The sequence below is a fragment of the Euprymna scolopes genome, chromosome 10 (genome assembly GCF_053919585.1).
Source record: "Euprymna scolopes isolate OS-2025 chromosome 10, ASM5391958v1, whole genome shotgun sequence".
Taxonomy (NCBI): Eukaryota; Metazoa; Mollusca; class Cephalopoda; order Sepiida; family Sepiolidae; genus Euprymna; species Euprymna scolopes.
The window spans coordinates 112,880,904-112,907,683 of NC_136491.1; the positions used below are offsets into that span (position 1 = coordinate 112,880,904).

Genomic DNA, 26,780 nt, shown 5'->3' on the forward strand with positions numbered 1-26,780 from the left:
CAGATGTTATGTTTTCAACAGTGTTGGTTTGTCACTGTTTGTTAGTCTGCCTGCTGTCTAGCTCGCTTGACCAATCATAACCAAACTTGGTCTAATTACCAATCATGGTTTAACTACATAGGACTCATTAAATTGAGATATCTATATCCTGGTTATAGAAAAAAGTAAAAGCCACACTTTTGGTGATAACCTTGGTTCTATTCATTGTAAGGACTTACTACTGGGCCCATATTATAGCCAATGATGTCTTGTATCTTGATCTCTACTATTTTATGAAAGGAACTTTGTCTGTGTTTTATCACCGCACAAGCAGAAAGGCCCAACCTATAAAATCAACGGTAGATTCTTTTATAAGATAGGGGCACATTCAAAATGAATGTTTCCGTGTAGAGCACAATTGAATCATGATATTTTACTTTTGTATTTTAAACTTTAAGTCGAGCCATTATTTACAGATAATTTTATAAAATCAACAAAAGGTTCTATACATAACACATAACATAGACTACAAAGTATTGGACACTAAGACACTGCGGGGAGATATGTGAAGCTTCCTATCGCTACATAGTGGGGGGGGGATTTAAAAATGGTCAATTTCACCGATTTCAATGACAATAAATGTACGGGAGGATGGAGCATTTTTTTTATCCTCATTCAATCTTGGGAAACCTCGGGTCTATCTGCTAGTCTTATATCCTTAATCTTAAAAAGTTTGGTTGAAATTTTGACGTAATTTTATCTTCCAAATTTATTCTAATTTGGTGTATGGATCTGATGCTTTGTGATAGCCGTAACCACCATGCAACATGTCATCTTGATCAGATGAAATAGATTTTGAGTTATCAACGTTTTGATAGCATAACTTTGGGAATAGTTCACACAATACAGAAAAGTAAACCTGTATATATAAAGGACAAAATGTGTGTGTGTGTGTTTGTATGTCTCGCAAAAACTTTTGACAGATTCTGACCATTTCGGTATCGTTTTGAAGCTCGATGTCTTGGACGACAAATATTGAAAAATTGGCCAAAAAACATTAATTCCTTCACCCTCAACTGAGCAGTTTTGTACAAGGAGAGGTCGCTTTTTTTGCCCACATTTTAGCAAGTCCTCGTCATCTTTTTGATTGACTACACTTAATTTCAATGGGAACATCAGCTAAGATGTCGCGTTTTTTTAACCTTTTTTTCTTCACGTTACGGGTTCGAGCCTGCCTGCCTACTACCACATTTTTTTTTTTACTTTTACACCTCTGCCTACTCTTGTTTTGATCCCCTCCTCCTATTACTATCATATTTTTTACCCCCCGAGGTCCTTACTACACCACCTCCACACATCCGGGCACCCCTACTACTGTTGTTTTGATAGCCCCCCCTCCCCGGGAGGGTCCTTACTACACTATCTAAACACCCAGGCAACGCCGGGCACCCCCACTAGTACTAAATAAAACTTTGATTCATCCTTACATTTGTCAAATAGTATCATGACTGACTTCTATTTTTGTTATAAGTTATGTCTATTTATCTTTTCTTTTTCAGATGCTAGAATATTTCCGTACAGATACTGAAAAACGTGATTTTGTGTCTGCGGGAGCTGCTGCTGGTGTTGCTGCTGCTTTTGGAGCACCGGTTGGCGGTGTCCTCTTTAGCTTGGAAGAAGGAGCCAGTTTTTGGAACCAAGCGCTAACCTGGAAAATCGTATGTGCTTTAGCTGATCCCTCCCCCCTTTCTCTTGCTAACAGCTATGTTTTGTCCTTGTTTATTTCTGAGACCAAACATATTTTTGATATTTTTAATTTTATTTCTCACAAAAAGAAAAGTTTGAATATTATTTTTACTCCAAAAGCTCATTTTAACGGAATTTAATTGATTTAAAAGCAAAAATAAAGTTAGAGCATATTAACTGATACGTTCAGTATCAAAAAATAGGTATTGTAGATTAACACCCTTCATTAAATAGTGTTCCCCCAAAAAATGAGATTCTTTTTTTTTTTTTTTTTTTTTTAATTTTTTTTTATTAGGTAAGAGCACCCCGAAAAACTTGGCAAAAAGAAGAAAATTTTTTTTTTTAAAATTTAGAGCATATGAATTTAATGGAAAATTATGCCACATTTTTAGGTCATTCTAGCATTTTAAGGCAACTAACCAATTTTTTTTTTTTTTTTTTTTTCCAATTTTGCCATGAAAAATTTTTGGGCACATTTTTTTATGACAGAAGTGACCTACTTTAATAAGCGATAAGGGATTTTTTAATTTATTTGTTTGGGGGTTGGAGGGGCTTGCTACTAAGATTAGAGGTAGTAATAGTGTTAAGGGATTTTTTTTTAGGAGCATACCACTTGAACCTAGGGTTAGTAGTAGGTCAAGTAATTTTTTTTTAATCATCTTGATAAATAGATACTCATCAGCAAAATAAAATATCTTAGCAAACAAAGGAGAGATTACCGAATATAGATTTAGTTTTTCTGTATAAATATCTTTCATGCAGAAGAAATTTTGCAAGTTTCTCTCTACTGTATCATTATGTTCATGGTAGGTGCTCAACTGAGCTCCAATCAGTTGTCCCCCCTTCCTCTGTAAAACATTCTAAGAATTCATCTAGTTATAACCACAACCAAGAATTTTTCTTTTTCTCACTATTAAAAACCAAGCGAAACTTCCACATACAAAGTTTCTTTTCTAGAACATCCCATCTGTGGAACAAAACACCACAAGTCTGCTTCCCAACCAACTACAGCATGGTCGTCTTGAAGTGTAATGTTAACAAATACTTGTTGGGCTCTCTTGGATAAACGATTCCTAATCTTCTATCCATATACAGCATAATCACATTGACACACCGGTTCTCATATCACCAAAGTTAAGCAACATTAAGCCTGGTTAGTACAAGATAGGTGGCCATGTGAGAATACTGTATGTAGAAGGGTGTTAACACCTCCTTGCAAGAACTGCAAAAACCTAATATCATCATCTCCCTTAACCGGGATATACATGCAATAGGGGATGTCTTGTGAATTTAATATTCTCTTGACACTTCCTCCTTTGGAGGAAGCCAGTTCAACTCACCTAGGGTGACTGCCGTATTAAAATCTACTATCCATTCCCTCCATTGTTTCTGGTTCTCTTGTTGAGACAATTATTGTCTCTTTAACCCTTATCCTCAAGTGGCCCCTAGACCTTAGTAAATGGTGACCTATTAGTAAAATAAAATAAAAACATGATAGTCTTTTTCTCTTCCAGGTTTTATTAATTTATGTATTTCTTTTTCTTTTAGTTTTTCTGTTCTATGGTTTCGAGTTTTACATTAAATGTGATACAGAGTTATATACGATATCATCCCTGGGACCTGAGCTCACCGGGTCTGGTCAATTTTGGGACATTTATTGTAAGTATTAAATGCAAAGCATGTGAATTTTTATATATTTTCAAATTAACATTAGATTTAACTTTTAATGTACATAGATTTTTGTATCTGAAAATTGAGACTTTGTATGTATATATGTCTTATGAATTGTGGTTAGAATGCAAAGTTGGTTGTAAAGATGAATGGAAGGATGGGCACGGTGGCAGTTGTAAAAGTTGAAAAATAAGAATACTTGATATTTTCTATTAAATTCTGAAACAAAATGTGGTGCTACCAGATTAGGTTGTCTGAAGATACTAGCTTCCTGACCTAAAATGTATCAAGCACTGATGTTTTTTTTTCCTTTCTCTTTGCAAAACTCAATCATATTTTGCAAAATCGAATAAAAACGACAATTTTCCTCTACAAAACAACAAAACCAAACACTGTGAATAAATATTTGAATATATAAAAAGCTTGAAGCCTAAAATCTTTTTCCAAAACTACTGTATTCAGCATTAAATAACCCGAAAAGAGTTGATAAGCCACAAAACAAGCAAATAACCAAAACTGAAATATAAGGGACATTCCAAAAGTAATACCTCCTATTTTTTTTTTTTTTATTTTGCCCAGACAGACTAGAAGGGATTTCATATTGCATTGCTATGATGACTGAACTATGCATTCATGACCTGAAAGTTTCATCTCTTTTGTAGACATTGACTGTGTGAGACTCTTAAGAAAGCATCCCCACTCATGAACATACACCAGAAGCAGAGATGCTTCATTGAATTTTTGGCAAAAGTGCATTGAGAATGGTAGTGACTATGTAAGCAAAAAGAATAAATTCTGGAGCATAAAAGGTTGCTTATTTTAATGATATGACTCCTATCTTTATAGCTCTTCAACTTGATAGAGTTCAAAATAGACTTTGTAGCCTTGTAGGAAATGCTCTTTTCTCTTCCCTGCAACCTCTTTCTCACAGAAGAGATGTTGCAAGCCTGTCTGCTTTATCATTATTTTCATGGCAAGTGCTCACCTGAGCTCCAATCTATGGTCCCCCCTCACCAAACTTTCATAAGAAACATTCGTCTAGCTGAAAACATTATCAATAATTCCCCCCACTCTTTATCTGTGCCTAAACCTAAACATAAATTCCATGAACAAAGTTTCTTTCTTAGAACTGCATGCTTGTGGAATTGTCTTCCGTTTGCCTGCTTTCCAGCTGACTACAATATGGTTGTCTTTAAGTCCAACATAAACAAGTTCTTGATGACCTGTTACACCTAAGTTACCAAATTTACCGAACTTCCATTACTAACGATTACTATATTGTCCAATTGACTACTGTACACCCTTTAACCCTTATCTTTGAGTGGCCTCTGGGCCTTGATAAGTGGTGATGCCTAGATAAAAAAAAAAAAAAAAAAACTTTTGGAGTTAAAAAAAATAGGCTTTATTTTTGGAATTAACCTTGTAGTATAAATTTTTCTTCTTTATTTTCAGTATAATACATACTCAGGCTGGGAATTGCTGATTTTTTGCTGCATGGGTATTATTGGTATGTTATGTTTTTTGAGGGTTTTTTTGTTTTTTCACAACTATTTTGTTTTTAAGATATAGGAACTTGACATTTTGTAGGAATGAAAAGTTATCTACTTATATAAATTGTCATGATCAGAGCAGAGGAGGCAGTGATATTTATATTCTTTCTTACAAAGTGGGCCCTTCTAGTACGATATAATCACATTTGCATACCAGTTCTTGGTAGATCTCTGAAGTCAGCACTAGATAGGTGAGCATTTGGAAATATCAGGTGCTGTATGTTGGGCAACAATGACACCTCTCTGTAAGAAATTGCAAAAACTAACATCATCACCTCTGCGACTATATATATATATATATATATATATATATATATATATATATGACTGGGGCCAATTTGTGAATTTAAGTTTCCCAAGAAACTTCAAAGGAAGTCGGCTCAACACATCCAGGGCGAATGATGTACCAGGTTCATGAAATCCATATTGATTTTATTTTTATCTTAAATTCTACAGGTGCTACCAGATCAGGCTGTTTGAAGATACAGGCTTTCTGACTTAAATGCACTAAACATTGATGTTATTGTTTTTTTTCTATTTGCAAAACTTAGTCATGTTCTGCAAAGCCAAAAACAGCAATTTTTCTCTAAAACAACCAATCTAAACACTATGAATAAATAGTTGAAGATATAAAGAACTTGAAGCATAAGATCCTTTGTCAAAATGATTGAACCCGAAAAGGAATTTTCCACTCTTTATATAATTTCAACCTTTTATAGAAAATATCATTTTTAACATTATTCTCACCCACGCATATATAATCCTGTTACATGAAATCTTTTAAAAAACTAAGTGTTTGTTCTTTTTTTTTTTCTTGTTTTCTTTCAACAAAGGTGGCCTACTTGGAGCTATTTTTAACTGTTTGAACACTAAATTATCTCTATTCCGACAAAGGTGAGACAAATTTCTTCCATTCAGTCATTTTGCTTTTCCATCCTTTAGTTAGCACAGCCGCATTGCGTTCAATGCTCATGCACTAAATCAAAGGTTAATAATTCATCCAAACCCGATGCAGTAGTAGTATTAATATAGCTTTTTGTATACCAGCGGAACTACCCAGCGTTGCCCGGGTATTGGCCATTTTTCATTGAGTAACGTATACCAATAACAAAAGACAGACTAATTATTTCTCTCAGGACATGCTGTGCTTAAACGCAACTGCTCTATCTAAGATATTGAGCACTTTTATAATCTCAAGTCGTTCCCACTTCCCACAATAATTTGATGAAGAATGTCATAACCGGAAGTAACCCTCCAATTTTAACCCTCCCTGCTCAAATAAAAAAGAGGGGGTATAGTCTAGGATGGATTGTCTAATTAATACAGTTGCCAATCCATGTGATGATATCTCAAGTCGTCCCCCACTTAACACCATCATATGAAGAGGAATGATGTCATCACCGAAAATAACTTCCCAGCCTATCACCCCTACTCAAAGAAAAGGAGATAATGTCTGGGAGGATTGTCTCATTAAACACTTGTCAATCTATGTGATGAAAATCTCAAATTGTCCCTCACTTACCACCATAATTTGAAGAGGAATGATGTCATAAACAGAAGTCTCCGCTGCCTGCTTATCACCCCTCTTACTCGAATAAATAGGAGGAGATAATGTCTGGGAGGATTGTCTCATTGAAACACTTGCCAATCCATGTGATGATAATCTCAAATCATCCCCCCTTACCACCATAATTTTAAGAGGAATGACGTCATCACCAGAACTTAAACCCCCTTGCCGATCACTCTCTCTATTCGAATAAACAGGAGAAGATAATGTCTTTTCACAACTGCCATCAATGCATGCAATGATAATCTCACATCGTCCACCACCCACACCATAATATAAGAAATCACGCCTGAATGACTTGCAGTTTTTTTCTGATTACTACAAAATTACAAAGGCTTAATATTAAACAACTTGAATCCATGAATTGCACATGCACACAAATATAAACATGGCGGCTGGTTTGAATGAACAATTTGCATGTCAGTTTGCTGATGTCTGTATGCATTATTCATGCATATAAACAAAGAATTTACTCCCTATAAACCATCCTTGGTGCATGAATAATGTTTCCTGAGAAATTGTTATGCAACCAGTAGTTTAAGAGTCTACCTGTTAGATATTTGCACACACATACATCTACTGTTTTATTTATATAGATGTAAATAAATATATATATAGTAATTGATTTTTTTCTAAGTTTAGTGAATTGGAAAAGTTTTAACTGAAGAAAGTTATTGACCAAAATTTGTAAAAGAAAAAAAGCTAGCATCTTCCCTAATTTTCTGCGTAACGCTACCGGAACTGGTGAAGAGGTAAAACAGTACCTTCGCTTATGTTATTTAGTATGTATCTTGAAATGCTTTACTGAAATAAAACATAAAAAAGGACATTACTGAAAAGTATACAATAAAAAAAACAAAATTATAAAAACATAAAAATAACACAATTCGTCTTTCTTTGTACTAATTGCGTTATTTTTATTTGCACTAACTGGCTATGACCAAAAAATGAGTGAAAATAACAACAGAATTCAACAAATTGTCTGTTTTTTTACAGTTTTACAAATTAAGACACAACAAATATACGACAAGACATCACAACTGCCCCTGTTGATTCATGTGAGTTAGGCACATAATTCAAGCAATCTCTGACAACAAAGATTTTAAATGAAAAAGAAATATCAAGCCATATCGATTGCTTCTTACTTATTTTTTCTTTTTCAGCAACAACCAGTGGTTGTGCATGATTGTCATCAAAATTTGCTCTAATGACGTGTCTATAATACACAAATATCAGCAGGGGGCAGTTGTTGTGCCTTGTTGTATATTTGTTGTGCATAATTATTAAAACCCTTTTTATTTAGCAAAATATTTTCATTGAAACATTACAGTACAAATAACTGTATTCAAAATATTGCTAAAAATTAATATTTTACATTATTTATATATATATATATATATATATAGTCATCCACTTGCAGTACTATTTTGCTGTATCACAGCTCATCAGTTCTGCTAGACAGGCAACTACCTCAAGCCAGGATCGAACACTAACCCTAACTCACGATCGTATAGTGTCTCTGTTTTTAATATAAAGTTAGGGATGCGTATATTTTTATATAGTTGAATGTACAGAATTAATTTCTAAACAAACTTACCAATCGTTATGAATTTTGGAATACAGCAGTGAGGCATAAAGAATCTAAATGTGGGCTATATTTAGTTTAATTTGTGTAAAAGGGTAAAAAGAAAGTGAGAGCCCCTGTCTGAAAATTCAGATGACTCTGAATCAATAAATATTGCCTAAGTTTTTAGTTTCTTTGAAATATTTTAAGTGTTTTAGGGAGTATAATATGGATACAACCCTTCATTTGAAAATTCAGATATTTCAGATTTGCATTAAATTTGATCCACCAATTAAGCAATGTTTATTGAATCCGGTGTTCTAATATTTATTGTTAAAATTTCACAAAAATTGGAAATATTAAATTTTCACAAATTTTCATATCCTCCTTTGCATTAAATTAAATATAGCCCATATTTGAATCCCTTACATCTAAAACCTGTATTCCAGATTTCATAATGATGAGTTAATTAGTTTAGAAATGGGTCCTGTAAATACAAATATATAAACATATACATATGACTGGGGTCTGTTTGTGAATTTAAATTTCTCTAGAAACTTCCTGTTCAACTATGGCTACCGAGAGAGTAGGCCAGTGAATATGACAGTGTGACAACATTATCTGATCAACATGTAGGTAAAGAAAGTTTCCGGTGTTCAACCACGTGGCCATAAAAAATATTTTTTGTTGCCTTAGATTGTACATGTTTTTTATTCTCCTAAAGAGAAAAAAACAATTCTCAATTTGGATAATTATATAATTGCAATTATTAAAATAATTGGACATTGGGATAATTTTAATCTGACAAAATATAACAGTAAGTGGATTGATTTGAATTTTTTATATCTATCGAAGTAAGGCGAATACTTTATTTTATTTATTTTTTCAAACTGCAAAACAAACAATTTTTGAGATTATTTTTCAGTCCATTCTTTTAATAATAAGTAAAAATTTTGAGTATTTCCAAATATTTTAAAGTTAGTATTTTTCACACTTTTTTTTTTTTTTTTTTACTAAAACGATCGATGAATTCAATATTTAGCATCGGGCATAATTTATTTCTTTGAAATATATTTAAAACTTAAAAGTTTTTGTTTGTTTTATAACATTTTATCTGTAAATAATTTACATGACTGAAATGGGAAATGAAATAGAAAATTCTCTAGTCTCTCCCGAAACGTATGAACACAAATTCATCTTAAAAATTCATTAACTAATCAGTTTTAATTAAAGTTTGGATAGGAACTAAAAATAAAGAGATCATTAAATTTTAGTTAACATATTTTTTTGTGTTTATCTTATAAATAAATATTGTTTGGTATTTGTGCCATGTACCTACCATGCTGAAATGCTATTTAGAAAGCCATTCTTAATAGGGGGAGGGGCTTTCTAACTATTCTGCACTTTCACCTAACAACTTAATGAAAAAAAAAAGATGCCATAAAATTTAACTTGAAAATCCTATCTAAAATGGTTGCTCCCAAAAAAGCACATACATAAAAGGTTTTCATTGGTTTATTTAATCACAAAAATTTGTTGAAGGTACTATTTGAAAAAAAAAAAAAGGCCAAAAACATTTGAATATGTATGAAAAAATACATGCAACAAAGAATAAAAAGATTAGTGTGGAAAATATAAGAATAAAAATAAATTGAAATAAAATGAAAATAAAAAAACAGCATGAAATAAAAGTATGAATCAAATTAAAAATTTTTTTTTAAATGAAATACACGCTCGATTACAAAAAAATGTGCATGAGATATATGCAAAGAAAGTGAAAGAAAACCTCCGGGAGTAGCCATTAAATTAAAACCCATTCACACAGGGTCCATGTTCTTGGTGAAGTGCCAAAAAAACACCGTAGATGACATCGACTGGCGCCACACCAACTAGTTGTGAAGAGTCAGAGGGCAGAAAGTCTGAGGTGGTATTGTACTAGCCAGATCTCCACTGGAAGTGCGTAGTTCAAATCTGGTACCTTGGGAAGGTATTTTGTCACCCAAACCCCAGGAAACACCAATGGCCGATGCCAACCAAAAATCAATGGAAACGGCTGTTGCGATAACGTGCAATCATCTGCACTAGTGGTCAAGAGATGGAGAACATTGGAAATGTGGGCAGATTTGTTGTCACACAATCTCCAGCGAATACCACAGGTTACTGCCAGTGAGTGATCACTGATGATGGCCTGTAAGACAACTCTTAGTGAGTAAAATAATAATTTGATTTAATATCATAGATGTTTACTATGTTTTCTTAATTTTTAACCAATGTTCACATAGTATGATTGTCTTTTAGTAGTTATGTAAACTTCATTTCCGTATTCATGTATTCTGCACTGATATGAAAATGAAGACGATAGCGGATTATAGTATTCCTAACCATGTAACTAATGAAAATACGCTACACATTTTGATGAAAAACATGGGAAAAAATGAACATAGAAGAACAGAAAACCAAAACTTTTAATGTAAGTTCTGTATTAATAGTTATTTAAATATTTCAACATATAATCTTGTGGGGAAGATCCAGCTCCTCAATAAGGGGCACTCTGGATAGGAACAAAAATAAAAATTGTCTCGGTCATGAAGGATTTCTCCTTTACCAGTCGAGGGCAGAAAAGGTGAATTGTAGCATCAGAACAGATACTACTACACTATGATCTTGTCCCGAAGGTCAAGAATTGTTTGTGTTTTATTTTTCTTTAATTGTTTATTCTCTAAATTCATAATTCAGTTTTATCAATATTAAATTGTATATTGCTTTAAAATTAAGTAATTTTACATAGATAATATTTATATTTTATAAAGTTCAGTTTCATTATTAATCAAAATGGGTTCCTTTCTTTTCTTTTAACATGTTTTAATGCTTTTTTAAAAAAAAATATAGTATCGACAGTAACAATTTGACAAATCTTACTTACATTAGCTGCAGGCATTTTTCAGTTAACAGGCCTTCTATATATTAGTGGTCATGGCTCAACCCACCCAAGGCAAATGCTACACCAGGTATCAAGTCTATAATGATGAATTAATTGGTTTAGGAGTACATACAAATATGTAAACATATGCACATACCTAATTTTAATTTTATATAGAGACTAACTATATATTAATAAAAATTATCCGATATGTTGTAATATCTTTTAATAATTTTGAGAGAAAAATATATCCTCAAAACCGGAATACAAAAGCAGAACGGGCAAGCATAGCAAAAAATTAAAAATGGCTACTCCTCTCTAAAAACATGAGGCTTATAAATAATTATAAGGAATGTAGCAACTGGAAAATTAAATATTATCCATATAATATGCCTCTATTTTATTAATATTTACTTCAGTTTTATTATTATTATTATACATTTTTTATTAATGTATATATTGTTTTTTTTGTTTGTTTTTTTTTTTTTTTTGGTATGTGAGTATTTATTAAGACTATTAATAATGGAAAAAGAAAAATGGAATGGTTATGAAAGAAATTATGAATGAAAATAATTGAAAACAATAATTGGATTACAAATCTTCACAAAATGTATTTATTTTTTAAAAGATCAAATCATAAATAGAAAACTTGCTGCTAAATATTATTTTTAAAAAAACCGGTACTTCTGCACTTTAGTGCTCATTTTACTTGGCAATGCCTGGTGAACAACAGAATCTGCCGGATTATACAGAGTGAGCAAAAAGAGACACGAGCAGATGATAAAAATTGAAAGAAAAAAAAGGGAAAGAGTTTATAACATCTTACAGTTAACCATAGCCATAATTTCGTGGACCCTACAATTGGGGTTACCACAAATCATGTGGTAAGGATGTGGAAGGGGGCGAAACAACAAAATATAAGTGTGAAACCAACAGCAATCTATTTGACAGTTATTTTAGTGAATTTATGTGGATACAAAAATTCAGAAAGAATCCTTTTGCCTCTATCATGGACCATATAGCAGAAAGCTACCTGATTCAGGAACTTCCTCCTACATTCTCTAACAACCTTTCTCAGACTTCTTTGCCATCGTCAGCTGCTTTACTTCAACCAGTAGGAAATACTATCCTTAAGGAAATTGCCTTGAAAAAAAATATTTAGCGAAAAATATTTATATACACTTCAAACCAAAAAAATGTGTAAATACTTCTTCATTAATTTAATCAATACAACACCAAAATAACTTTCCATACACAAACAAAAAATATATTATATATTTTTAACACCGTAAGTATGGAAAAAGGTGTTATAAATAAAAAAATATACAAAATACTATTAAAAACCCGCCGAATATATGTCAACCTATGTCACGGTAACATATATTGAGCGAGTTTTTAACAGTATTTTATCCGGTTTTTTATTTATAACATCTTTTCCCACACTTACCATGTTAAAGAGAGAATAGGACGCCATCTTGAATGTTCCAATACATCGGTAAACACTGTATGGTTTTCGAGCTGAATAAACATGTTACATTGAATAAAAACACGAAAAATATATCCAGTTTGGTAGAAAAGTAACTTATCTTGCCTTTGATAACATTTGTTATATTTGTTTTTTGATGACTTTTTCGAATCTGTGTACAGTAATACAAACCCGTAACTTCTTTTTGACTTTAAAAGTCTGTAAAAACTTTTTTCAACACTAAATTGATTATATAATTGACGTTTTAGTTCTAGGCATTGAGAATATTTTTATTTATTTTCTGTAGGCACATCAAAAGAAAAGGCTTGAGAGTTCTTGAAACTGTTATGGTCTCTATAGTAACAGCTGCCTTCTGCTTTTTAATTATTTACCATTTCCAAGACTGTCGACCGATGAAGGAAGCCCCTCCTAAATACAATATAAAGGTAAGACAAAAACTATGAGGTTGATATATCTGTCTCTATCTACCAACTTCTTTCAATCTATTGGTCTTGAGTATGTAGTAACTGAATCAAGACGTGATTCTGACGAATGCTAAAAAGCAAATGGATCTAGTTACTACCCCCTTTCTTCATTGTCTTATGCTTTGTGCACACAAATTTGTTATCTCTTAACCTACTCATAATTCTACTGCACTTACTGTTGGCTCAGAATATTCCAAAGTTATCTTCAATTAACTATAGCCAAGTTATCCTTCATGAATAATACTAGCAAATAAAAGAATGCATTCTCTACTTCTTGGAACTCAAAACTATAATTTCACCCTCATGTGGCATGTTTGGAAACCAGATTCAGTCTCTTCAACTTGTAGGAAACTAAAGCATTATTTTGTTTAGAACTTCAAAAGAATTTTGCATCGTGATCTTGAACCGAATGCTCGCAACCATCATCACTGAACTTTATTGCAAAAAAGAAAAATGCAATTAAGGTTATGGTAAGTTGGTCAAAAGCGCCAAGTTTTGTTTGTTGAAAACGTGTTTTTGTTTCAACAAGACAATGCAATGGAAATTAAAACGAACGGCTTTCAAACAGAAAAAAAAATATGTAGGAATAGGAATCTGTAGTATCTTATTTTTGTCTGACTGACTCCATTGAAACAAAACAAACACAAATAAAAAGTCAGACATAGGAAAAGTATTCATTTTATTATCTTACTAGCAGTCTGCCTGGTGTTACCCGGTCATAAAATAAACATAAATATTACATTTTAATTAATCCAAACAATTTTTTTTTATTATAAACAGAAATACCATAGGTTAATACGTAATGTTAAATTCCTTAAAAAAAAAATGAAAAGAAACTGAAACTTGTGCATGCGAGTATCATGTTTTTTCTAAACAGTTCACTTCTTGTAAATAAAAAATGAAAAAATACTCAGTGTGAGATCAAAACCTAGTGAATCAAGTATGAAAACTATTAGGCCAGCTTGACATGATCTTTAAAAATTGTTTTCAAACCTGCTTATTTTTAACATAATGAATCTGTCATGTGAACCATTCATGTACGCACGCGCATTCGTGAAACAGTAAACAGATAAAAATCTGGTGACCCCCCCCCCTCCAACATACCAATTTTTTCAATTTTGACCCCTTGCAGCCCGTTTTTCCAGATGGAAACTGATTAAAAACTTTTCCACATGTCCGAATATCATATATACCAAATTTCAAGTCTATAGATCAAAAATATGTTGAGTATATAGGTTGAGAAGTGTCCTCGCACGCACACACAATCACACTTTTACAGATATATAGAATAGTACTTTTTTTCTTTTTTTTTTTTTTTTACAAAGGGAGTCATCACTTATCAAGGCCATGAGGCCACTCGAGGATTAGGGTTAATGAGTGTACGGTAGTCAATGGGAAAATATTTAGTATTTAATTAGTACTGAAAATTTGGTAAATTGGATTATTGTATATTAAATATTATTTGCGATAAGTAATTGCATCAAACTAAGTTATAACCATAGAAAGAAGTTTCAATTTAAATTAAATAAAATATGTGAGTAACTATGTACCTTGAGATTCTACTTTGGCAGCCATTTGCAAAAAATATGTATTTATAAAAAACAGTATCATTGCTTAATTTTATCTGTTGCTTTTTCAATGAAAATAAATGATTAATCTTCCACAGTTTATGCTATTGGAAGAATTATTGGGCTGGATAGAATATGTAGTTAATAAAATTAATTAGAATTCTTCTTTTTTTCATTATGGATTCAGACTGTTTTTGGACTATATTGCATGAACAGAGCATCAGTTTTTGAGTGGTATAAGAGATTCAAAGAAGGCGGGGAGTCTGTGAGCGATGATGAGAGATGTAGGAGGAGTAAGGAAGTCAGAACACCAGAGTCGATTGGCTAAATAAAAAACTTTCTTAATAAGGACCATGTGTCTATAGAGACAATAAGTGCACAGTTTAATGTCAATGTGGAAAATGTATATACAATTATTCGCAAGGAACTGAAGATGTGGAAAATTTGTGCAAAGTTTGTTCTAAGCTCATAAGAGGGGACTAAAGTTTTGTGTGTACTATCAATAAAAGTGCCCATACGAAAAAGTTTTGAAACTTATTGAAGGCACCTCATGTATGTGTGTGTGTGTATATATATATATATATATATATATATATATATATATATATAAATAAGGGAGTTAAAAGAAAAAGAAATAATATTGATTCTTTAAGAGGAGACTCATCGGAATAATGCAAAGCTCAACAAATTATATCACAGATCAATTTAGTTCTCCCACCCCCAAACAGTCTTGATATTTAATCTCTTAATGCACAATTATTTCGCTCCTAATATCACTATCGCTAGATGTCACATTCCTATTATGTTACCTAGCATCTTCTCTCCTCTTTTGATGAGAAGTATTAGGCTTTGAAATACCATGGTATAAATAGTTCTTACTTACCCTACACCCCTAATTGATGTATCTTATTGAATAAATGAATAAATCTATATATATTATATATTTTTATATTGTCATTTTCTTATAATATATATATATATATATATATATATATATATATATATATATATAAACTCAATGTCTGTGTGTTCCTATGCAAAAAAAAAAAATTAGGGATCTACATAAAATCTAAAAGTACATTATGTAAAATTTACTGTGGAAGATAATATTTAAGTGGAACATTAAGAGACTATGAAGGCATAACTCCTTTTAAACTTCAAATATGTCCTATTTTTATGAAATTTATATAAAAATAATGTAAGTGGTCCCAAATCTCTGTGCTAAATATGATTAATGGGACAGCCCATCCTTTAAACTTGAAATACATATATCCAGTTTTAATAAAAGGTAAACCATATATATATATATATATATATATATATATATATATATATATATAAGACATTAATTCAGAGAGTATTCCAATATTTCAGTTTGTTCTGACTATTTTAGGGATGAAAGCAGGAGGGAGGCAATAAAAACAAAGGAAATAATATTATGAACATAGTGGTGATCTTCACTCAATCCTGAGCAACGCCGAGTCTTATTGCTTGTAAGTAAATAAATAATAATTCAATGTGTATTTATGTATGTAGTGTTGAGCATTACATAACAAGAAAAAATGGCCACAATGTGATGTTTCCATCTTTGAATTCTCAATAATGGCTTAAAAATCGAAAATAAAACAAAATACTGGTAGAAAGAGGGTAAGCAATTAGAGCCATTTGTGTTTTAGCATTGTTACAACTGTGCCGAAATATCTGTGTGCCTCCACTTTTGATTTATGCGGACAGAACCTCCTTAAAACTTTAAGTACATATGTCCACCTTTAATGAAATTTAAACCATGTGTATAAGACAGTAATTCAGATTTATCATTCAAACACTACCGTGTTTGAATATATGGTTAAGTCTTAGTTTTACTCATTTAAAACTGCTTTAAAGCTTCATCACTCACTCATTTTGCGACTAAATTTCAAACAATTTTTACAGTTCGTAGGTCACCTTCTCGGCTAAATTTTGAAATAAAAATTTGCAATTTTCATTCATTAAAACAAAAGTTATAATAAAATTACTGGTGTTCAAAAGTCCTCAAAATTAGTAAGGAATATGAGAGATGGTTTCTTCTGATTGGCTGTTGGTTAGCGTAGCAACTTTTTCGGCATCGACACATTCATAAATCATAGCAGGAATATCGCTCGCATGCCATCTTATTTGTGTTATACAGAAAGAGTTAACAGAAGTGATGCTCTTTGCCATGCTAGGGCTGATTATCTTTTTGCTTATGCAGTCTCCCGTTAATTGTTTTTTTTTTTTGTCTTTTTTTTTTTTGTCCCCTTTTTCTGTTTATTTACTTAATTACATTTTTTTATTTGATTTTTTATTTAGTCAGTTTAAGAAGTTGGTAATAATATTTTTTATGGATTCTTGACAACTCATACGATATTGAACACAAAAAGAAAATATTATTTCAAAGCAAAGCCTGGAAAAATCATGGATTACATAGAGAAATGCAAGCATGAAAAATAATATGGTAAGATTAAGCATAGAAAAGTAAACGGACTAGTTGGTAAAACTGGAAAAGAAAGACAAGATATTCTAGTAAAAAATATAATAAATCTATAACTTAAAATATTGCAGCATTAAGAATTATATATAATGTTTGATTGAATTTTTTTTTTAAATTCTTAATACTGCAATATTTTAAGTGATAAATTTATTTTTTACTAGAATATCTTGTCTTTTTTTTTCCGGTTTTAACAACTAGTCCATTTTACTTTTCCATCTTTAATCATAACCATATAACTTTTCATGTTAGCATTTTTCGATGGAATTATGTTTACTTTTAATGAAATTTAAACTATAATATATATATATATATATAAGGCACTAATTCAGAGAGGTTTCCAACATTTTAGCTTTTCTGACCATAATATTAGAGAGGGAGGAGAGAGGCAGTAAAAACAAAGAAAATGATATGGTGTTATGAGCATAGTGAAAAAGTATACACTAGTGATCTTCTTTGAATTGGGTCTTCCTGTTAGTCTATAGTCTAGAGGCCCCGACTAGTCATCGTCAAGACTGACGGACTTCATGATGGTGACTAATAGTCTATATACATAAATGTTGGATTTTTTTTTTTAATGAAAAAAACAAAAAAAACAAAAAAACAAGCATTTGTGATTATTTTCAAACAATTAAAAATTCTTTGTGATTTCAGTTTTTCTGTCGAGATGGACAGTACAGCGCTTCAGCCACAATGATTCTTCAAACCCCAGAAGAAGTCGTGAAAAATTTGTTTCATGAAAAAACATGTGAGTTTTTCTTTTCTCTTTATCATTATTAAAAGTAAAATTATTCAGCATTGCAACAAAAAAAAAAAAAAGGTAATTCCTTATCAAACACAGAAATTTCATTATTTTGACTTTCAATTAAATATCATTATTCTCTCTGGTAAAGTAGTTAGTTAACCCTAACCCAATCTCTCTCTGTAAACTTTTAGTTTTTTTATTAGTTCCATAACTCTTCTTTGCATGCTTTCTAATTTCAACATTGCATTTCTATTTCCATATCTAAATATGAGAGCCCAGGCCCGAGTGCAATATTATGTGAGAAGTCTTGTTAGAATCTTGTATTATTACTTATATTCACTCTTAATGACTTGTCCACCAAGTTTAAGTTCTGAATGTCCAATAGTTTTTCCTTTATCACTGTTTAATAATATACTTCAAAGGTTTAGATGTATAGCATTGTAGAAATAACTTCCCATCATATGGAAGAAATAAGAGAATCCAAAAGAGTGATATAAACAATGTTTTCATTCAAAGCATAAAAAATTCATATGTAAACTTGAAAAGAAAATATTCTGGTGTGAATTCCTTGTAACGATAGTTTGTTGCTTATTTTTGGGTGCAGTGACAGTGGCATGCTTATGTGAAAAGCTTAATGGTAGTTGGTAAGTTACTATGGGAAGAGTCCGATAAAAAAGGAAAAAAAAGGATATTGAAGTGTTCTTTGAAGAGTCATCTGGGTTGGTGAGGTCGACAGAATGTTGTGTTAAGTGGTTATAGCCAAAAACAGCCATTCACATATTGGGTGAGTAAGTACACGAAAGTGGGTGTACTGTTTGAGGTGTTTGAAATCAGCTCATTAAAATCCAATTCTTCTAAATAAAAACCATTATTGTCATATGACCTTGTGCCAACAACCTATAAAATTTTGGAATTTATTAAAGTACCAATCCATCAACTTTGAGTCTAAAAATTTTTAACAGGCTTCATTGAAAGACTCAAATTGGTAACTCTTTGTAAAGTATTGCATTGATCGTCATAGATAATAGTTAGATGGAGCAACGCTAGGACTAGGGTGGATGCGACAAAACTTCTACACTGTCTAGTTTTTATTACTGATCTTTCTGGTGGTATGTGTCTTCATATTGTCTTGTTATTGTCTTGTTGCATCTTTTCGATGAACAAGAGTTGGTATTTTTCAACCAACTTAGACTTATTTGCATTTTTTTTCATAATATAAATTCAGTATTGATGGTCCAAAATTAAGATGCAAAATTCTTTTGAAGTTTCACCACAGGAAAATATGATTTTAGTTCCGTACAGGTTGGAGAGGCTGAATTCAGTTTCTAAGTCTGCTATATAGAAGTGGAATTGTGGGTTACCGGAAGTAATGCATTATCTTGTTGGATAGCATGATTAAGGAGGATAACTTGGATATGCTTAAAGGAAGGTAAGTTTGGAATATTCTGAGCCCACAAATGCAGTAAAGTAGGTTAAGAGGTTCAGGTATTCTGTAAATCTTCCAGAATTTGAAAAGATGCATCTGAAGAAGATCAAAAGTCATGTCTGCTAAAATGTGAAAACATCTGAAATGAGAATAGTAGTCCGAATAATGCAAATTATCAAACCTCATATAGAAAATTTCCAAATATCAAAATTGTTTTATCAAACTAATTTATATGGATATTCGAAAATGTTTAGAGATGAATACATTTTTTTTTTTTTTTTTACAGCTGCATTCAGTTGGATAACGCTACTTCTTATTTGCATCTGTTATTTCATAATGTCACTTTGGACATATGGTTTGATGATCCCCAGCGGAATTTTTATCCCGTGTTTCCTGATTGGAGCAGCTTGGGGTAGACTTTTAGGACTTTTTTTGAGAAATTCATACCCTTCAACCGTAAGTATAATTTTAAATTGAAACAGTAATCATGGTGAAGTCATTTTTCTTAAAACAGGATATGTTGGCAACGATGTTTATTTATATACTAGCAGAGTTACCCGGTATTACCTGGAGCAAGTGTAATCTATTTCTCTTAAAACTTCTATCGCTTCTCTATCTTTTACTGTTTCCCATCATCTCTGCTTTCCCTTTCCTCTCCACTCAACTCATTTTTCTTTCCGTATGCACACACAATTCATAAATAAATCAACTCCTTGATTAAAAAATAAGTTACTTTCGTTTAGTTAGTATTGAACCTTCCCCCACTCCACCCTCACGCCAATAAAATCTACACCAGTTTTACCTTAAAATCAAATTTATGATAAAAAAAGTAAAATTTTTGGAAAGCAATATTGTAGTGTTTTTTTATTAAGGAATTTGAATATTAAAATTTTCTAAGTTCACGAGTTTAGACACCATTTTGTTAAATATTAGTACTTTTTATTTCAGTGTTATGCATCTTAATCTATAAATATTTTTTTAAAAATGGCTTCTCTCAACTCTAAAACTTTTGTCTTTCTTTTGTATTAGATCCATTGCTCGTTCATTCTCTCTGTCACTCTAAACACTTTCTCACACCTAAGGCTATTTCTCTATCCCTACAAATCTACTATCAGACCATTTCTGGAATACTATTGACATACTTCGGCTGGTAAATCTGTCCCATTTAAAAGTTTGTGATAAAGTGCAGAAACATACCTGTAATTTGATTGCCCTCCCCACCATTTGTTTTTCTATACAACCTCTTTCTTACGAATGTGATATTGCTATACAACCTCTTTCTTACAAATGTGATATTGCTATACAACTTCTTTCTTACAAATGTGATATTGCTATACAACTTCTTTCTTACAAATGTGATATTGCTATACAACCTCTTTCTTACAAATGTGATATTGCTATACAACCTCTTTCTTACAAATGTGATATTGCTATACAACCTCTTTCTTACAAATGTGATATTGCTATACAACCTCTTTCTTACAAATGTGATATTGCTATACAACCTTTTTTTTTGCTAGTCTCGAGCTATTCTATTAATGCTATTATGGCATATGTTTTTTAGAATTGTCTGATTTATTCCCTGCTTCCTTTGTTTCAACTCATTTGACTCATTGGTCTAGTAGTCTTCATTAATTTACTGTTTTGATACTTCATTGTAATACAGCTTCCTATTCCAGTATCTTTTTTCCCAGAATTGCAGGTTTGTGGAACTCTCTTCCTGCTGACTGTTTTCCTCCTACCTATATCCTTAGTCATGACTGGATGGACTTCTGTCTTGAGTAATTCACAATTTTATTCTTAGTATCACCCGCATTGAGGATTGAAACATTCAATCTACAGAAGAGTTTCACTTAGAATTGAATTTTACCTAGTAGTTTATTTGTTATGCCATGGGTTTTGTTCGTTCACTCCTTAGTGCGAGCAATACTAAGAATAAAATTGCAAATTACTTAAGACTTCTGCTCAGTCATAGCTCACGGAATGAGAGCATACTACCTTGTGAAGAATTCTGTTTGAAATTCTGTGCAGATTCCCCAAGTACAACTAAAACATTCAGAGATCGATAGAAAGATTCCCAGATTTGACAATAACACTCAAGATGAGAACTGTAGTCTGAATAATCTGAATTATCCATCTTCTAAAAAAAATTCCGAAATAAATTTCATTTGGTTCGTTTACCCTTGTTTAAGATTTGGTTGACTTGATCAAAAAAATAACCCAAGATTTAAAAAGTATGCTAAATAGATCTAGTTTCGACCTTGTTGAACCAGTTTAGAGGTCACACCAATAAATTCTGGTGACAGTAGCACACTATCTATAAAGCACATAACTTTTGTCGAACAATAGTATTACATCATATTTACTCATATTTTTAATTTAAAGAATTTCAATTTCATAATCAGTATGTCGTTAACAAAACTGGATCAGGATACTGTTTGTACCTTGACTCTCAGAGAATGGCAGAAGGGATCTACAGAAAACCAAAGATCAATGAGCCTTTAACTGACTTAAACTTTGACAGAGCATGTGCTAGAAGTCTTTAAAAAGTGGTTATCACAACTGGGAGCAAATTTAAAATGGAAACTAAGTAGCAGACTGGTTGATGAACTTATAGAGGAAATAAAGGCGTTTCTACACTATCAGAACGAAATTTCGGAAATCATAATATTGAATTTCACATTAAAACAATGGTATCTACGCATTCCTCTTATTTTTAAGATGCTTATATCGAAAAATTACGAAAATTGATTAGGTAGAAAATTATTTATTAAAGAAAATAGAATTTGAAGAAAACAATCGTTTTTGCTTTTGTAACACTCAGAGTTCAAAAGGGAGGTAAATTTCGACTTATTTTATAAAAAAGATGGCCACAATTTTTCACCTGGTAACATGTTTTAAATTTTCTTTTTTAATAATTCAGCAATATTCAGGTAATTCCAACTGCATAATTTGTAAGCTAACATTGTAATTTATTAGAATTGACAAAAAAAATCAGTTGAAACCATTGTTTTTTATCTGAAAACTCTATTGATTACAAAATTTCATTCTGATAGTGTAGAAGCGCCGAAATAAGATTTCTTATAGAATAAAAAAAATAATTAACTACATTATCCTATATGCCTATTTACGACTGCTTGTTTTGGATAGGCACTGTCATTATGAAATAAAATACTAAAGCTTTTTATTTTTTATTTATTTATTTATTTTTTTTTTGCTGAATTTCTGAGTGTTTATTTTATCATTTTGGGTGACTTTTCAGATTATTTTTTTATTGCTGACTTTTCAGGCTATTTTTTTTTTTTTTTATTGGTGACTTTTCAGGCTATTTTTTTTTTCTATTGGTGACTTTTCAGGCTATTTTTTTTTATTGCTGACTTTTCAGGCTATTTTTTTTTATTGGTGACTTCTCAGGCTATTTTTTTTTTTTTTATTGGTGACTTTTCAAACTATTTTTTTTTTTATTGGTGACTTTTCAGGCTATTTTTTTTATTATTGGTGACTTTTCAGGCTATTTTTTTTTTATTGGTGACTTTTCAGACTATTTTTTTTTATTGCTGACTTTTCAGGCTATTTTTTTTTATTTATTGGTGACTTTTCAGACTATTTTTTTTTTTTTTATTGCTGACTTTTCAGGCTATTTTTTTTTATTGGTGACTTTTCAGGCTATTTTTTTTTTTTATTGGTGACTTTTCAGGCTATTTTTTTTTTTTATTGGTGACTTTTCAGACTATTTTTTTTTTATTGGTGACTTTTCAGGCTATTTTTTTTTTATTGGTGACTTTTCAGGCTATTTTTTTTTTTATTGGTGACTTTTCAGGCTATTTTTTTTTTTTATTGGTGACTTTTCAGACTATTTTTTTTAATGGTGACTTTTCAGACTATTTTTTTTAATGGTGACTTTTCAGACTATTTTTTTTAATGGTGACTTTTCAGACTATTTTTTTTAATGGTGACTTTTCAGACTATTTTTTTTTTATTGGTGACTTTTCAGACTTTTTTTTTATTGGTGACTTTTCAGACTATTTTTTTTTTATTGGTGACTTTTCAGGCTATTTTTTTTAATGGTGACTTTTCAGACTATTTTTTTTAATGGTGACTTTTCAGACTATTTTTTTTAATGGTGACTTTTCAGACTATTTTTTTTAATGGTGACTTTTCAGACTATTTTTTTTTTATTGGTGACTTTTCAGAGTATTTTTTTTAATGGTGACTTTTCAGACTATTTTTTTTAATGGTGACTTTTCAGACTATTTTTTTTAATGGTGACTTTTCAGACTATTTTTTTATTGGTGACTTTTCAGACTATTTTTTTTAATGGTGACTTTTCAGACTATTTTTTTTAATGGTGACTTTTCAGACTATTTTTTTTAATGGTGACTTTTCAGACTATTTTTTTTAATGGTGACTTTTCAGACTATTTTTTTTAATGGTGACTTTTCAGACTATTTTTTTTAATGGTGACTTTTCAGACTATTTTTTTTAATGGTGACTTTTCAGACTATTTTTTTTTTATTGGTGACTTTTCAGACTATTTTTTTTTTATTGGTGACTTTTCAGGCTATTTTTTTTTTTATTGGTGACTTTTCAGACAATTTTTTTTAATGGTGACTTTTCAGACTATTTTTTTTTTATTGGTGACTTTTCAGGCTATTTTTTTTTTATTGGTGACTTTTCAGGCTATTTTTTTTTTTATTGGTGACTTTTCAGGCTATTTTTTTTTATTGGTGACTTTTCAGGCTATTTTTTTTTTCTATTGGTGACTTTTCAGGCTATTTTTTTTTATTGGTGACTTTTCAGGCTATTTTTTTTTTATTGGTGACTTTTCAGACTATTTTTTTTTATTGCTGACTTTTCAGGCTATTTTTTTTTATTTATTGGTGACTTTTCAGACTATTTTTTTTTTTTTTATTGCTGACTTTTCAGGCTATTTTTTTTTATTGGTGACTTTTCAGGCTATTTTTTTTTTTATTGGTGACTTTTCAGGCTATTTTTTTTTATTGGTGACTTTTCAGGCTATTTTTTTTTTCTATTGGTGACTTTTCAGGCTATTTTTTTTTATTGGTGACTTTTCAGGCTATTTTTTTTTTAATGGTGACTTTTCAGACTATTTTTTTTTTATTGGTGACTTTTCAGGCTATTTTTTTTTTATTGGTGACTTTTCAGGCTATTTTTTTTTTTATTGGTGACTTTTCAGGCTATTTTTTTTTATTGGTGACTTTTCAGGCTATTTTTTTTTTCTATTGGTGACTTTTCAGGCTATTTTTTTTTATTGGTGACTTTTCAGGCTATTTTTTTTTTATTGGTGACTTTTCAGACTATTTTTTTTTATTGCTGACTTTTCAGGCTATTTTTTTTTATTTATTGGTGACTTTTCAGACTATTTTTTTTTTTTTTATTGCTGACTTTTCAGGCTATTTTTTTTTATTGGTGACTTTTCAGGCTATTTTTTTTTTTATTGGTGACTTTTCAGGCTATTTTTTTTTATTGGTGACTTTTCAGGCTATTTTTTTTTTCTATTGGTGACTTTTCAGGCTATTTTTTTTTATTGGTGACTTTTCAGGCTATTTTTTTTTTATTGGTGACTTTTCAGACTATTTTTTTTTATTGCTGACTTTTCAGGCTATTTTTTTTTATTTATTGGTGACTTTTCAGACTATTTTTTTTTTTTTATTGCTGACTTTTCAGGCTATTTTTTTTTATTGGTGACTTTTCAGGCTATTTTTTTTTTTTTATTGGTGACTTTTCAGACTATTTTTTTTATTGCTGACTTTTCAGGCTATTTTTTTTTTATTGGTGACTTTTCAGGCTATTTTTTTTTTTATTGGTGACTTTTCAGGCTATTTTTTTTTTTATTGGTGACTTTTCAGGCTATTTTTTTTTTTATTGGTGACTTTTCAGACTATTTTTTTAATGGTGACTTTTCAGACTATTTTTTTTAATGGTGACTTTTCAGACTATTTTTTTTTTATTGGTGACTTTTCAGACTTTTTTTTTATTGGTGACTTTTCAGGCTATTTTTTTTTTATTGGTGACTTTTCAGACTATTTTTTTTAATGGTGACTTTTCAGACTATTTTTTTTAATGGTGACTTTTCAGACTATTTTTTTTAATGGTGACTTTTCAGACTATTTTTTTTTTATTGGTGACTTTTCAGAGTATTTTTTTTAATGGTGACTTTTCAGACTATTTTTTTTAATGGTGACTTTTCAGACTATTTTTTTTAATGGTGACTTTTCAGACTATTTTTTTTATTGGTGACTTTTCAGACTATTTTTTTTAATGGTGACTTTTCAGACTATTTTTTTTTAATGGTGACTTTTCAGACTATTTTTTTTAATGGTGACTTTTCAGACTATTTTTTTTAATGGTGACTTTTCAGACTATTTTTTTTAATGGTGACTTTTCAGACTATTTTTTTTAATGGTGACTTTTCAGACTATTTTTTTTAATGGTGACTTTTCAGACTATTTTTTTTAATGGTGACTTTTCAGACTATTTTTTTTTTATTGGTGACTTTTCAGACTTTTTTTTTTTTATTGGTGACTTTTCAGGCTATTTTTTTTTTTTATTGGTGACTTTTCAGACAATTTTTTTTAATGGTGACTTTTCAGACTATTTTTTTTTTATTGGTGACTTTTCAGACTATTTTTTTTTATTGGTGACTTTTCAGGCTATTTTTTTTTATTGGTGACTTTTCAGGCTATTTTTTTTTTTTATTGGTGACTTTTCAGGCTATTTTTTTTAATGGTGACTTTTCAGATTATTTTTTTTTTATTGGTGACTTTTCAGACTATTTTTTTTTTATTGGTGACTTTTCAGGCTATTTTTTTTTTTTTATTGGTGACTTTTCAGGCTATTTTTTTTAATGGTGACTTTTCAGACTATTTTTTTTTTATTGGTGACTTTTCAGGCTATTTTTTTTTTATTGGTGACTTTTCAGGCTATTTTTTTTTTTATTGGTGACTTTTCAGGCTATTTTTTTTTTTATTGGTGACTTTTCAGGCTATTTTTTTTTTTTATTGGTGACTTTTCAGGCTATTTTTTTTAATGGTGACTTTTCAGACTATTTTTTTTTTATTGGTGACTTTTCAGGCTATTTTTTTTTATTGGTGACTTTTCAGGCTATTTTTTTTTTTTATTGGTGACTTTTCAGGCTATTTTTTTTATTGGTGACTTTTCAGGCTATTTTTTTTAATGGTGACTTTTCAGACTATTTTTTTTTTATTGGTGACTTTTCAGACTATTTTTTTTTTATTGGTGACTTTTCAGGCTATTTTTTTTTTTTTATTGGTGACTTTTCAGGCTATTTTTTTTTTTTATTGGTGACTTTTCAGACTATTTTTTTTTTTATTGGTGACTTTTCAGACTATTTTTTTTTTATTGGTGACTTTTCAGACTATTTTTTTTTTATTGCTGACTTTTCAGGCTATTTTATTTTTATTGCTGACTTTTCAGGCTATTTTATTTTTATTGCTGACTTTTCAGACTTTTTTTTTTTTATTGCTGACTTTTCAGACTTTTTTTTTTAATGGTGACTTTTCAGACACTTTCAGTTTTGATTAAAAAAAAAAAAAAAAAAAAAAAA

At 30.5% G+C, this 26,780-nt stretch overlaps 1 protein-coding gene across 1 annotated transcript in view; it reads left to right on the plus strand.

Moving 5' to 3' along the window:
• LOC145286220 (H(+)/Cl(-) exchange transporter 7-like) overlaps positions 1-26,780 on the plus strand; it is a 142,048-nt gene that overhangs the window by 85,240 nt on the left and 30,028 nt on the right. Inside the window, exons 10-16 of the mRNA XM_080135028.1 lie at positions 1,539-1,697; positions 3,274-3,384; positions 4,849-4,903; positions 5,780-5,840; positions 12,770-12,908; positions 17,676-17,769; positions 19,479-19,648. Coding sequence (XP_079991154.1) covers positions 1,539-1,697; positions 3,274-3,384; positions 4,849-4,903; positions 5,780-5,840; positions 12,770-12,908; positions 17,676-17,769; positions 19,479-19,648 — 789 coding nt within the window. The remainder of the gene's footprint in view (positions 1-1,538; positions 1,698-3,273; positions 3,385-4,848; positions 4,904-5,779; positions 5,841-12,769; positions 12,909-17,675; positions 17,770-19,478; positions 19,649-26,780) is intronic.